At 40.4% G+C, this 16296-nt stretch overlaps 1 protein-coding gene across 5 annotated transcripts in view; it reads left to right on the forward strand.

The window, feature by feature from the left end:
• The window catches only part of NPNT (nephronectin), a 137428-nt gene that overhangs the window by 72114 nt on the left and 49018 nt on the right, over nt 1-16296 (forward strand). For all 5 annotated transcript variants that reach the window (XM_082256943.1, XM_082256940.1, XM_082256941.1 and 2 more), the window contains one exon: nt 10675-10767. In XM_082256943.1, the coding sequence (XP_082113069.1) occupies nt 10675-10767 (93 nt within the window). The remainder of the gene's footprint in view (nt 1-10674; nt 10768-16296) is intronic.

Consider the following 16296-nt stretch of genomic DNA (forward strand, 5'->3'; position numbering starts at 1 on the left):
ATGGACGCTATTCTGTACTCCTACTTCTGGACCTTTCTGCTGCATTTGATTCGGTTGACCATCCCCTCCTCCTCAAAAAACTCCATGCCTTTGGTCTCCGTGACTGTACTCTTCACTGGTTATCTTCCTACTTATCCAACCGCACCTTTAGCGTTATGTACAATTCTATTTCCTCCTCTCCTCTTCCCTTCTCTGTTAGGGTCCCCTAAGGCTCTGTTCTTGGACCCCTCCTATTTTCAATCTACCCTCCTCTCTGGGTCAGTTGATAGCCTCCCACGGCTTCCAATACCATCTCTACGCTGACGATACCCAAATCTATTTATCCACCCCTCAGCTCTCTCCTTCAGTCTCCTCACGTATAACACTAATTTACTATCAGATATATCGGTCTGGATGTCTCACCACTTCCTCAAACTCAATCCATCCAAAACCGAGCTTATAATTTTTCCTCCACCACGTGCCCCTTTCCCTGATTTCTCTATCAATATCAATGGCATTACTATCAGCCCATCCCCGCATGCCAAGGTCTTAGGTGTTGTCCTGGACTCTGAACTCTCCTTCAAACCCCACATCCAATCGGTGTCCAAATCTTGCCGCCTCAGCCTCCGCAACATCTCCAAAATACGCCCCTTTCTAACCAAAGACACAACAAAGCTCTTAGTTCACTCCCTGGTCATTTCGCTCCTCGACTACTGCAATTTCCTTCTCATTGACATACCTCTACACAGGCTATCCCCCCTTCAATCCATCATGAATGCTGCCGCCAGACTCATCCACCTTACCAATCGCTCAGTATCTGCTGCTCCTCTCTGTCAAGCCCTCCACTGGCTTCCGCTCACCCAACGAATTAAATTCAAAATACTTACAACATCTTACAAAGCAATCCACAGCTTAGCCCCTAGCTACATCACTAGCCTAGTCTCAAAATACCAACCTAATCGCTCTCTTCGTTCCTCTCAAAACCTCCTGCTCTCTAGCTCCCTCGTCACCTCCTCCCATGCTCGCCTCCAGGACTTTTCCAGAGCCTCTCCAATCCTATGGAACTCCTTGGCCTTATCTGTCCGATTATCTCCTACTCTATTAGCTTTTAGGCGATCTCTGAAAACCCTCCTTTTCAGAGAAGCCTATCCTACCCACACTTAACAAATATACCTCCATTTTCTCCATCAGCCCATCCCCCACGGTTATTGTCTTTTGTTTCACTTGACCCTCCCTTCTAGATTGTAAGCTCTAACGAACAGGGCCCTCTAGTTCCTCCTGTTTTGAATTGTATTGTAGCTGTATTGTCTTCCCTCACATTGTAAAGCGCTGCGCAAACTGTTGGCGCTATATAAATCCTGTATAATAGTAATAAAAAAATAATGTCACTGGTCCCCCCAAAAGTGTCAAAAATGTCAGTTAGGTGTCCAATCTGTCCGCCGCAATGTCGCAGTCACGCTAAAAATCGCTGATCGCTGCCATTACTAATAAAAATAAATAAATAAATAAAAATACCGCAAAAATTGGCCTGGTCATAAAGGGGGTAAAAACTTCCAGTCCTTAAGTGGATAAGCATTACACAGACCCCCAAGCCAAGCTCCTTCTTTGATGTTTTTCATCCCACCAGGGGCTTAGTAAAGTTAAGTGATTTAAGGCCCTGATAGGGAGAAATTCATAGAGGGGACCTGGCTCCTGTAATGTTCTGCGAACAATAAAGTTCTTTAGAAATCATGAAAAAAATGTTTCAGCAGAAGTACCGTATGGATTTTTGTTTAATACAAATCTTTGCAATAAATGCATATTTTTTCCATGTTTTATCTGCTTCAATACTGGGCACTTTCACCCCCTTCCTGCCCAGGCCAATTTTCAGCTTTCATCGCTGTCACACTTTGAATGACAATTGTGCGGTCATGCAATGCTGTACCCAAATTACATTTGTTTATCATTTTTTTCACACAATAAGAGCTTTCTTTTAGTGGTATTTAATTACAGCTGGGTTTTTAATTTTTTTGTTAAAACAACTAAAAAAGACCAAAAATTAATTTTAAAAAAAGTTTTTCTTAGTTTCTGTCAAATTTTTTTCTAAATAAGTAATTTTTCTCCTTCATTGATGTGCGCTGATGAAGCAGCACTGATGGGCACTGATGAGGTGGCACTTATGGGCACTGATGAGACAGTACTGAAGGGCACTGAAGAGGTGGCACTGATGAGGAAGCAGTAATATTCCGCTCTGATGGGAATTGATAGGCCGCACTTATGGGCAATGATAGGCAGCACTGATGGGCACCACTAATGATCAGGCACTGATGGACACTGAAAGGCAGCACTGATGGGCACAGATTGGCATCACACATACTCACTGCTGGGCACTGCTAGGACTGCACTAATAATCAGGGCACTGATGATCAGTGCCCTGATTACCTGTACAGGTTTTCCCTGTGAGGAGATGCCGCTAATCGGCTCTCCTCTCCTCACACTCTGTCAGTGCTAGGCAAGGAAAGCTGGTAAATGGCACTTCCATGTTTATATCACCTGTGATCGCCACGCTACACGCCCCCCCGGGTGCGTAAGAGTGGTGACACTGGGGCAACATCATATGATGTGGTCCCAGAACAAGAGAGGATCCCGCCCGCCGTCATTTTACTATAGGGTGGGCGGGAGGTGGTTAAAGAGCTTGCAACTGCAGGAAAATGCTCAATGATCTGACAAAAATGCATTAGCTCCTAAGTTCTGCTTGTGGAATAGCACAAGATGGCTTTTGAGAACTGAAATTGTAAGACTTTTTATTAGCCCTGCCCAGTTGTCTGTTGTGAAACTCAGGGCTGGGACAAGGGGTGAGCTTGAGGAGCAGCTGCCCTGGGCACAATAGTTTATTGCAGGGATGGGGACACCCTGACTCTAACGCTAATGGAAGGGGGGTGCAGTTTGGCAAGCACCCCTGTCAGTGATAAATGGTTTGTCCCATCCCTGTAACTGCTACATCTGCAGCAGGATAGCTTGTTCATTTGAAAACTACAGACTTACTGGCCAGATCACCAGGTGACAATAAAGGATAGAAAGTATAAAAAAAAAAGAAAACAAATGCACCCATTACATCTAAGAATGGGTGAGCTGCAATATAATAAATGTTTGCTTTTGGGCTCAATACGTCTTTAAGATAACACAGGTAGTATGCACAGGACATGATCTTTAGGTATTTTGTTTGCACTTAATAGACAAATATAACAAAATTCTTTCAGTTGTATATTTATCAGGCTATAATAGGTCAAAAAGAAAAATTCATTATTCGTGCTTACATATATTTTGAGCCCTTCCCGATGTAAAGGGAACTTGCTTCCAAGCAAAGACAATATCTTTCGCAATACATTTTACACTGAAAAGCTGCATTATAGCACAAACATCAGGCTGAAACAAAATGTTTCTTACTTATTACATGTTAGTTTGATTAAAATAAAAGTAATAATAAGATACCATATCTTAAAAAATAAACTGATGAAAAACTTCTTGTAGCCTTCTGTGCCCGGAGATGTTCATTTTGGCTCCAAATCAAGGAGACATTCAGTGATTTATATATAGCACCACACAAAGTTGCATAATGCTGAAATCATTATATGAGCCTTTGTATCCCACATCATTGCTTCAGTTCTACCTCCTATCTTTTCTCTTTTTGGTCTAGGTTTACCATCACAGAAGCACTCTGTTCTCCAAACCAGACCAGCTTCCTGTATGCACCAGTTTTAGTAAATCTCCCCCACTGTGTTTTGTACATAAGTATTAAAAATGTTGCTCTGCGTTTTTTTTAGCCCTGCGCAATTGATTTCTGCTTTTCCAAAGGGGCCATTTTAATGCCATCAAACATGGAAACTACTCTGCAATAGAATGCATAAAAACATGTGTAGCACTGCCCCCTAGAGAGCTGCTGAGAATTACACTTTCTTGGGTCCCCTGGTTTACCATATGCAACTGGCAGTAGATAATCAGCAGTAACAGTTCTTGGCTCAGACAATAATCAGTCCAGGGGATTTGGTTTTTGTGTTTTTTTAGAACTGGGATGGGAGAAGGAATGAGTGGGATACTCCAACTATGAACTATGCACAAACTTGAGGACAACGATCTGTAGTGTGCAGCAAGGCCGCTGCTTCACCTTGCCACAGAAGTGAAGATAAATAGACTGTTCCTGTTTGTATATTCTCTTCAGGGTTAACAACTTGGCACCCCCTTTACTATCACTGCCTGTGTGCTGACACCTGTTCGCTGACTCTAGCCACTGGAGTGGTCCCCTTCCTGGGCAGACCCTTTGGCAAGCTTCCCTGTACTCTGAGACACTGTTTTTTCAGAGTTGCTCTGCCTTCACCTCCACGGTCAGTTTCACTGGACCTCCGGGTTCAGCCACACCACTGGTTCACTAGGCCGACTGCCTGTGACCACCTTCCTTAGCAAACAGGAGGAGAGACAGCTGTCACCCTCCTCCTGGGACCTGGCTTCCCGCCCAAAGACCCCTGTCACATGTGCCCGTGGCTTTTATAACATATCCCAGAATGCACCACTCTTTGTGCCAACCCACTGGGACAGTTACAAAGCCTATGTGTCACTAGCTGGGTTTCCTCCACTGTCCAACAGGCTCCCCTATTGGACACAGTGGGGACACTTCCTCAGATCAGATGAATCACATATAGACACATGCAACAGGCCTGACTAGAAATCCTGCTCCCCTGTTAGGCAGATAGAGCAACTAGGTTTTACCTACCTGATAAGCAGGCAGAGCAAACTATACTCCCTATCTAGCACCTATCTAGGAGGGTGCTACACATGTCACTGAAGTCATGTTTAAAATGATGTATGTGTGGCAGTTCATCATCTTCTGAAAGTAAATGTTCTACTTAAACTTTAAAAGAGAAGTTGGGGAATTTGAAAAACAAAATAATTATGCTCGCCTATACCAATCATACCCACCCTGCCACCTCTAAGACCGAGAACTGAGCGATCAAACACTGCTGATCACTCAGCTCTGGGTCCTCAGAAGGTAGAGAGCTGGTGCTCTGCTCTACCTCGCCAGTGCTCACTGGATCACCGGGCTGTGAAGTGGACAGGAGTGGCTGGCTCAGGCTCTCAGTGCCTCACTGAGAGCCTGAGCCAGCTGTCAGTCCATTCTTCTGGGCGGATCCTGACCATTTGGTCGGGATCTTTTCGGAACCTGGAACAGCACTGTGACATCAGCCAACAGCAGTCTTTAGCCCACTGTTGGCTGAAAATGGGTCACAGGAGTGCAGAACTAACTGCACTCCTGTAACCCACAGGAGAAGCGTGGCTAAAAAATCTTTGGCCATACTTTTCCTTTAACAATTTTCCATCCAGGGCAATTTGACATTTTCACAAACATGATAAGATTAGCATTTTTTTTTGCTGGAAGATTGCTTAGAACCCCCTAATTATAAAGTTTCTGAAAGTAGACATCCTGGAGGATAAAATAGTGGTTGTTCAATTTCTTTTATGTCACACGATATTTGCACAGCAGTTGATCAAAACAGCCCAACTTTCATTAAAAAACACACTTGAATGCATTTTAGTGCACTCAACCACAATATAATACCCCCTTTTGGGAAAAGTATAAAAAATGTTGTTGCATAGAGTAAATAGATGCCAAATATGTCAAGATTTAACATTTTGCGTACCTGTGAAATGGCTATGGTACCTAAATTTGTCCATATGTGATGCATTAGAAGCATTTTACTAGTTACCATATTAGAGCTCTGGCACTAGAATTATTGCTCTCACTCCGACCTTCGCGGTGATACCTCACATGTGTGGTGAAATTACCGTTTACATATGCATGCAGGGTTGCTTTAATTTTTTTATTTATTAGATTTTTTATTTTTTTACACTTTTTTATTCAACTTTATTGCTATCACAAGGGATGTCCAACTCGTATTCTATATCAGCTTGATCAGCAGCTTCTCCAGTACTGTCCAGGGAAACACAGCTCTGAAACCGAAGTGACAAAATACTTTTTTGCTTCTGGCTTCAATCTTCACAAAGAGGAGGAAGGAATAGATGTCTCTCTTCCTTTCCCTCTGTGGCAATAATGGATAATAATGGATATATTGAATGCTGGAAACTAAAGCCGGCCATAGATGGATTAAATCATGATGCATCCCTGGGCAGGCTGATTGTACCCAAGTTGATCCAACCTGTCAGATTTTTTAGCATGCGATTACTGCCTGTGGCTATAGCCGCTAGCAGTAATCATAGTGTTCAGCTAGCCAGGAATGACCCCCCCCCCCCCCTGCCAGTTGAACACAATAGTAGTGAGTACGGGAGGACACAACTGACTGTGTTGATGGTGGAATCAATTTTCTTTCCTTAGACTCATGTCTACTACACTACAAAACAGTACAACCTTACATTGAGACCTTTGTTATATTTATAAACCTGTGTTTTCTACTCATGGTCTATACCTTGTCTTGTATATTGTTTTTTGGTTTTCATAATAAATATATATGATATAAAAAAAAAAAACATTGTGTTTCATTGCCATTCTGTAAAGCTATCAGACTTGATACTGGTGCCCTCTGTATACAGTATATACTGCTGCTACTAAGCTTATGCAGTTAAAATGCACTACTTAATCTTTGTTAAATGTTAAAATGATCAAAAAAACCCTACAATAATGAAATATATTTGCACACACCTTCCTTGTTAATTGGAATTGTGTCGGTGTAAAACCTTTTCCCAATACTCCCAAAGTACAAAAAACTGTCAGGAGGCAACATCAAAAGCTGGCATATCAGGCTCAGCAGACTTCATGTCTGTTATATTACTGCATTTTCACTAGTTTATATTTTCATCATTGTGGATGCTTATCTCCCAGTATTACATTATGAACTGCAGAGTGTTTTTTCAAGCTGAATTATTATTCAGTTATCTACCAAAGATATATTACACAAAGATGTGAAAGGAATTGCTAGTGTTAAAGTTGAACTTCAGCCAGGTGTATACATATAAAAAAAAAAGACACATTGACCCTAATGTACTAAAGGAGATTAGAGCTTGTTCACTTTCAAAGTCACTTGTCCTAGTCAATGAGGTCAAAATGAGTGATGTGCAAAGAAAATCTTAAAAAAAATAGATTTTTGCTTGCACATATTTGGAAGATGCTTGAAAAGAGAAAATTAAATTAAGCTGGCCATAGATGGATCAAAATGTGGCTGCTTCAGTGGGGACCTGCCACATTTCGATCCTCAACCTACTTCTGTCAAACAAGCTGGTTGGAAATATTTTCCGTATCAGTGGCTGCAGCCACTGGTCAGTATTTTCTGACAGTGGAGAGCCCCACAGTCAGAATACAATGGGGTTGATTTACTAAAACTAGAGAGTGCAATATCTGGTGTAGCTATACATGGTAGCCAATCAACTTCTAACTTCAGCTTGTTCAGTTAAGCTTTGACAAAAACAACAATTGGAATCTGATTGGTTTCTATGCAGAGCTACAGCAGATTTTGCATTTTCCAGGTTTAGTAAACCATCCCTAATGTCTCAGCAGGTAGATTGTTGTGTGAATGGAGGAATTTGCCCTTTTTGTCGGCCCACTGGCCCTCTGTGGCCAGCTTTAGTTTAGTAAATGAGGTGAAATCCAATCATGTGGCAGCACAAATGTGTTTTATTTGCTTCTAAATATAAGGAACATAAAAAAAGAAAGAAAAAATTAAACTTATATATACAAACTCGTGCTGTTTGCACTTTTTCACACTAAAATATAATCCTTTAGGGTGCATTAGCTCCGCAGCATGTATGTGCTATTCTGGAAGATTACTTTCTGTATAGCATATGCACCAGTATAGAAGCAGAATACTCTTCTGCAAAGTCAGGAGAGTTGAAATTGAGTTCTGTTAATAGAACAAATAATGTTTACTTTGAGCTATAATAATAGCTTACATGGGAATACAGTAGAGAACCACCCTAGTCTTGCATGTTGATGTGGACATGGTTTTAAAAGAAAATATATCCTTCAAAAAGTTTTTTAAAACAGTTTTGATTAGGAAACAATACTTTAAAAACACCTTATAGAAAATCCAGAGTTGTTTGGGTAATTCCCGAAGATTTTTGAGACATTTTTCAGAAGGATTTTCATTAATTTCATGTGATTTTGACACATTTATACATAAATATATGTATTTGGCACAAACAATTTCATAAGTCATAATAGACTGTTACAACACATTCATGGCAGAATCAGTCTTGTACTGGAAGAGAGTGTAGATCACCAGCACTTCATGTGTTTCTTTTTTTTAAAAAAATGTATCGTCACATAAATACTGCAGCATTTTAACTCCTTCCTTTAGACAACAGTGACAATGGCAACCTTACTGTTGCTTGATAAAGTGGCTACAATAATGCGTTTGTTACCCTAAAAAAATGATTCTGCTCCTTCAAAGCATGTTATACAGCACAGTGCTTGTGCTGTGTAATTTGGTCCCCTGTATCACCTACAAAACCTGGCTGATTGTGCCAGTTTCTGCCCTCCCCTCTGTACACTGACTACGGTGAATCACTGCTGCTGAGCCCCGACACCGTGGTCAGTGTAGGTGCCTCCGCAGCCTTGCTCTCTGCTTTCCACTGTCTTCCTCCCCTCCCTGCCTGTCAGCTCTTACCAATCCCGCCCCCCCCCCTCCTACTGCTGAAATACCTTTAGACCTCACACACAATTTCCTCTGTTATAAAGCCTCCTATGCTGCAGTGTATGTCCTTTGTAAAAAAAAGATGCCTACCTGATTTCACAGCGCAAATCAGCGGCCACGTGACTCCTTGAGGCTCCCTTTCTCCCCGGCTGATGTCTGCGCTCTCTCCTCCCCTCCTCCCAAATGACGTGAGCGGGGGAATCTTGGCCCCTCCAGCTCTTGCTGTTAGATCGGGAGAGGGAGCATTGAGGGGTCTCGTGACCGCCAATCTGCGCTTTGAAGTCAGGTAGAAATAGGCATCTTTTTTACTAAGGACATACACTGCAGCATAGGAGGCTTTATAATAGAGGAGAGTGTGTGTAGTTTATAAAGTGGCTTAACAACCACTTTATAAACTCTGAAATGTTGCTGCAGTAATTATGACTAATAAAGAAGCTTAAAGGGGTGCATGATGTTCTAGCTATCTACACTCTCCTCCATTACCTTGCAGTGATGCCATCAAGGCCTAGACTGGCCATAGGTCACACTGGGCCGCATGTCCTAACAAGAGCTGGCTAATGCAGGGGTCCTTTTTTGTCCCAGTCCAGGCCTGGCGCCATCCATCACAGATCACTCCAGTACTCAAAAATTCAGGTTCTTATACCATTGGAATGCACAACCTTCTATTCATGTTGATCTGTACTGGTATGATTTAGGTGAGAATCAGATTGGTGAAAATGGCCACATTTAAGAATAATATCTTAATAAATTACATGAGCCAAGTGAGGAAGCAATTACCAAGGTAGACATCTCCCCATTTATCATTCTTAAGGCGATATCTGCGATGACCAATTTTATGTGATAAAATCTTTCTACTGTATTTCCATTAAAATGTTAAGTTTATCTCAAAGTACTGTGTTCTAATAGGCCATGTTACATAATGCAGTCATTATTTCCATGGTATTTAAGGTAAACATTGCTTCTGCTTAATTTTGCATGGTAGATCCTGTAGGAAAGCACATACGGGTAGCTGAATGATCAAATAAGGTACAATAAACATACCCATGCCCTAGTTATTACTGTGGAAATATCCAGGGGATATCTTCTGTATTATCGCTGAAAACGACGAGAAAGAACTTATTTTAGGTTTTTAACATCTAAGGCAGTAGTATGGATTTAACAATACTTTATGTCTGGCTTGAAGTATAGCTTCTGCATAGTAAAGAAGTTAAAAAGAACACAAAGTAGGAATAATTTTTGATACAACAGCAACACTAACTTTTTACGATCTACTTGTTTAAGCATGAATAATAAAGGAAGTCCTGGCAAAAGGGAAATGTAGGTATAAATGCTCTCTTATTTAAAATAATATTCAGAACTAAAATTCAAATCATCCAAAAGAAAAATAAATTGTACACATAACCCTTTAACAAATATCAATGAGATGAAAAATATTTATTTTTAATTTTTCACAGCATACTGCAAAAATATGCACACAACCCTTATCTCGTGTTGCGGTGCAATGAGGGGCAAAAGCAATTGTTTGGTATGGGAATGTATATTGAGGTGCCAATGGAAATTAATGTCAGTGCACTGCAACATATGCTGCACATTGTATCATTAACATACCATTAACATACGTGAAATAGTGTGAAAACGGCCATTACTATCACTCCAATTTTTTAGCAGTTTCGATTTTATTTGTGTTATGTGTTCCAGGCATTTTGGAGAGCAATTTGTGTCTAATTTTTGTCAACCTTAAAATTTAAGCTATGAGATTATTAACAAGTAACACCTAAATATTTCAAGAAAATCAAAACATTTCACTTATTATATCCTTAACAATTAAAAAGTAGTTTTACATTAATGGGCTTTGGTTATTGCTGAAAAGCTCTGAAGAAAACAAATCCAGTGCTAGGCAAAAGCAAGTCTGGATTCTAAAATCATTTTTATCTTTGTATTGTTTTAGCTAACAATGTAGAATATATTTTTTGTCAAGTATTTTTCTCTGATTTAATTTGTATATATCTTCTTTCTGTAGCGGTTTGTCAGCCACCATGTAAACATGGAGACTGTGTAGGTCCCAATAAATGCAAATGTCACCCTGGTTACACGGGAAAGACCTGCAATCAAGGTACTGTATGCATTTTGATTGACTCTTTGCATTGTGATTTTAAAAAGATATAAATGTGCCTTTTACATTTTGATGTGTTCTTAAAGGAACATAGTTGATGCAGTAACTGATTGTGAGCCAAACATTCTGAAATCAAAGCAATAAACAGAATTTTTATAAATATATAAAATTATAAAGCTGATACTTAAAGAAAAAGCATCATTCTTATGTGGAAGGATGATAGTACTTACTCACAACTGTGTAAGGTCCAATAGATGGGATAGAAAGGAATAAACAGAACATTTTTAAAATTTACAATTGTAAAGATGATACCTAAAGAAAAAGAATAATTCTTATCTGGAATGGCAATCGTACAAACTCACAACTGTTTAAAGTCCAGTAGATGGGACAGACAGCTTTTCTGTTCATAAATAGGTATACCCATAGTTAGTGATACAACCCAAACAATTTCTTTTACAGTTTGACAGTGCATGTATAGAGAATGATGGTATCAGATAGGGCTGGAAAATTTTGGAAATTACCTGTTTTAGACTGATTATACAGAGATAAGCCAGAATTGCATATTTAGCTTAAGGGCAGCCTTTCATAACCAGGGTTGCGTGGAACCCTAGAGTCCCCTCAGAGGTTTATAGGGGTTCCCTGATGAGAGCAGTGCCAGACTGATCTCCTTCTTACACTGGCCACCAGTGTAAGGGTCACTTATACCCTGATCCCCACTGTAAAGGTCACTTCTACACTGACTTCCAATGTAAGTAGTCACTGTCTATGTTTCTTTTCTGGCCATTATCATTTGAACTGTGAACTTTTATTTAAAACTGGAAACTATCTTAAGAGTAGATGTGGTAGATATATATGTGGAATGACTTGAAAAAGCCATCACCTGATGATCTGGGTATTTGTGATGGAACAATTTAAAATACTGGTATAAACTGGCTACCGTAATTGCAGACAAAAACAAGGGAATCAGACAGTGTTGTGTAAATGTTCCTTTATCTTAAATTCTGAACAATTAACACACTTCATTAATAAGTTAAGCCAGGTACATCGATCTGTTTTTCAGAATACTTGTGATCACAAGAATCATCTAGTCATTTCCAGGTCACTGTATAAAGTACAAATTAATAAACTTAAATTGATCGTGAATGATCAAAGATCATACTCAGATAGTAAGTGAAACTGGCCAAAAATCGTTCAATTAGATTATGAAATTAACCTCAACGTGCACAGGTATTATATAACTGTTGGCACTATATAAATGCTGTATAATAATAGTAGTGGTATTTTTAACGAAGACGCCTAAAAACAATTTACACACATCTAGAACCATGTGCCTTTTGGTGCATTAGCTTTTTGCAGATCACCACTGAAAACCAGATAGAATGTGTTCAGAAAGGAGTGCAAACATGTACAGTATCTCACAAAAGTGAGTACACCCCTCACATTTTTGTAAATATTTTATTATATCTTTTCATGTGACAACACCGAAGACATGACACTTTGCTACAGTAGTGAGTGTACAGCTGGTATAACTGTAAATTTGCTGTCCCCTCAAAATAAATCAACACACAGCCAATAATGTCTGAGTCCCTGGCAACAAAAGTAAGTACACCCCTAAGTGAAAATGTCCAAATTGGGCCTAAATAGCCATCCCCCCCCCCCGGTGTCATATGACTCATTTGTGTTATAAGATCTCAGGTGTGAATGGGGAGCAGGTGTGTTAAATTTGGTGTTATCACTCTTACTCTCTCATACTGGTCACTGGAGGTTCGACATGGCACCTCATGGCAAAGAACTCTCTGAGAATCTGAAAAAAAGAAATGTTGCTCTACATGAAGATGGCCTAGGCTATAAGAAGACCGCCAAGACCTTTAAACTGAGATGCAGCACGGTGGCCAAGACCATACAGCGGTTTAACAGGACAGGTTTCACTCAGAACATGCCTCGCCATGGTAGACCGAAGAAGCTGAGTGCACATGCTCAGTGTCATATCCAGAGGTTGCCTTTGGGAAATAGACTTATGAGTGCTGCCAGCATTGCTGCAGAGGTTGAAGGGGCAGGGGGTTAGCCTGTTAGTGCTCAGACAATACACTGCACACTGCATCAAATTGGTCTACATGGCTGTCGTCCCAGAAGGAAGCCTCTTCTAGGGATGATCCACAAAAAAGACCACAAACTGTTTGCTGAAGACAAGCAGACTAAGGACATGGATTGCTGGAACCATCTTCTGTGGTCTGATGAGACCAAGATAAACTTTTTTGGTTCAGATGGTGTCAAGTGTGTTTGGTGGCAACCAGGTGAGGAGTATAAAGACAAGTGTGTCTTGCCTACAGTCAAGCATGGTGGTGGGAGTGTCATGGTCTGGGGCTGCATGAGTGCTGCACTGGGGAGGTACAGTTCATTTAGGGAACCATGAATGCCGACATGTACTGTGACATACTGAAGCAGAGCATGATCCCCTCCATTTCGGAGACTGGGCCCCAGGGCAGTATTCCGACTTGATAACACACCTCCAAGACAACCACTGCCTTGCTAAATAAGCTGAGGGTAAAGGTGATGGACGGGCCAAGCATGTCTCTAGACCTAAACTCTATTGAGCATCTGTGGGGCATCCTCAAACGGAAGGTGGAGGAGTGCAAGGTCTCTAACATCCACCAGCTCCTTGATGTCGTCATGGAGGAGTAGAAGAGGACTCCAGTGGCAACCTGTTAAGCTCTGGTGAACTCCATGCCCAAGAGGGTTAAGGCAGTGCTGGAAAATAATGGCGGCCACAAAAAAATTTGGACACTTTGGGCCCAATTTGGCCATTTTTAATTACAAGTGTACTCACTTTGGTTGCCAGCGTTTTAGACATTAATGGCTGTGTGTTGAATTCTTTTGAGGGTACAGCTAATTTACACTGTTATACAAGCTGTACATTCACTACTTTAAATTGCAGCAAAATTTAATTTCTTTAGCGTTTTCACATGAAAAGGTATGACAAAAATGTAAGGGGTGTACTCACTTTTGTGAGATATTGTATATGCTGTGACATTCACATGATACTTATTTAGTATGTAGGGGCCTAACTTATTCCCAAAAAAACACTGAAATGTACCTGTGCCTTCTGGTTTAAATAGCAAATAGGATTCAATGTTTGGATATTTGCATAAACAAATTTGTTTAAGTGGCCATTTAATGTATATATGTAGCTAAGAGCATTCATATAGGTGTTGATGGAAAGCAATGTACTGCAGAGCTTCTTTTTCAACTTACAGTTAATAATTGCTTTGCATTAGCATATAAAGTTGAACTCTAGGCTAGTAGCTAAGTACATTGCCTACAAATCATATGTGTGAGCTGTTTTGCTTGATAACCTTTTGTGATTTTGTTCAGACAATCTTATGAATCTTGTACACCTGCTGCATTGTATAACCAGAAAGACTGCAGTATTAACTCAATCAGCGTTTCTTTTTTCTGTGCCACACGCCAATTTATTGGACAATTAATCATTTATGTGATAGAACTGATTTGTTGTCCAAGGAGTAGACCGTAGGTGGTCAGTTGACATTGAAGCTTCAAACCAAAAAAAAAGGTTGTCCCCTGCCTGGCTGTGATTGTGAATCATAAGACAGGCTGAACAAAATGACAAATAATTTGCCAAATAAACTACTACCATTAACGTGTAAAATATTTAGACATACTACATGGAGCACTTTGTAATATACAGTGCCTTGCGAAAGTATTCGGCCCCCTTGAACTTTGCGACCTTTTGCCACATTTCAGGCTTCAAACATAAAGATATAAAACTGTAATTTTTTGTGAAGAATCAACAACAAGTGGGACACAATCATGAAGTGGAACAAAATTTATTGGATATTTTAAACGTTAACAAATAAAAAAACTGAAAAATTGGGCGTGCAAAATTATTCAGCCCCCTTAAGTTAATACTTTGTAGCGCCACCTTTTGCTGCGATTACAGCTGTAAGTCGCTTGGGGTATGTCTCTATCAGTTTTGTACATCGAGAGACTGAAACTTTTGCCCATTCCTCCTTGCAAAACAGCTCAAGCTCAGTGAGGTTGGATGGAGAGCATTTGGGAACAGCAGTTTTCAGTTCTTTCCACAGATTCTCAAATGGATTCAGGTCTGGACTTTGACTTGGCCATTCTAACACCTGGATATGTTTATTTGTGAACCATTCCATTGCTTTTCCATTTCCATTCCATTTGATTTTGCTTTATGTTTTGGATCATTGTCTTGTTGGAAGACAAATCTCCGTCCCAGTCTCAGGTCTTTTGCAGACTCCATCAGGTTTTCTTCCAGAATGGTCCTGTATTTGGCTCCATCCATCTTCCCATCAATTTTAACCATCTTCCCTGTCCCTGCTGAAGAAAAGCAGGCCCAAACCATGATGCTGCCACCACCACATAACGTTTTGCATTGTTGCCAAAAAGTTTGATTTTGACATCTGACCAGAGCACCTTCTTCCACATGTTTGGTGTGTATCCTAGGTGGCTTGTGGCAAACTTTAAAGGACACTTTTTATGGATTTCTTTAACCGGTTGCCGACTGCGCACAGTATATTTACTGTGGCAGTCAGCCCCGGCCAGGCAGAGTGACGTAGATCTACGTCGCTCGCCTGTCACTGGGATTAGAGCCAATAGCGGGCGAGCGCGCGCCTGCCTCAGCTCGTTCAGGGAGGAGTGCGGGCGTGTGACCGCCGGTCACTCGCCGATCGTCGGTACAGCGGTAGAAAGGCAGAGCGGCTTATGTAAACAAGCCGCCTGTCATTCTCCCCTGTGTAAAAATGGAGATCAGACGGTTCTACTATGTAGAACCGCTGATCTTTGTTTTTACACCAATAGCCATGTCCCACTACAGTTAGAATCACGCCCCTAGGACACACTTAACCCCTCCCTGTCCAATACAGTTAACCCCTTCCGTGCCAGTGTCATTTTTGCAGTAACAGTGCATATATATAGCACTGATTACTGCAGTAATGTCACTGGTACCCCCAAAAGTGTCAAAAATGTCATTAAAGGGTCCGATCTGTCCGCCGCAATGTCGCAGTACCGCAAAAATAATCGCAGATCGCCGCCATTACTCGTTAAAAAAAAACACCAAAAATGACAAAAATCTTTCCCTATGTTAGTAAACGCGATAACTTTTGCGCAAACCAATCAAAATACGCTTTTTGCTATTTTTTTTACCAAACATATGTAGCATAAAACAATTTGGCCGAAAATGTTAAAAAAGTTTGATTTTTACATTTTTTTTGGGGGGGAATTTCATATAAAAAAAAGTGAAAAATATTGTTATTTTTGCAAAAATTACGCTCTTTTTTTGTTTATAGCACATGATCAAAAAATCGCACAGGTGATCAAATATATAAATCAAGTAGTGCAGCGCTATGAACAACAAAATAAATTGTGCTTAAAAAGGGATAAACAAATGCAATATGGTGACATAATATGCATCAAAAACGTGAGTCCATTCAGCACATGGAGATATAAAGAGTCCACTTAAAGAATAAATATCCCAAGATGTGGAAA

Source organism: Pelophylax lessonae (assembly GCF_965119305.1).
Source record: "Pelophylax lessonae genome assembly, chromosome: 1".
NCBI lineage: Eukaryota > Metazoa > Chordata > Amphibia > Anura > Ranidae > Pelophylax > Pelophylax lessonae.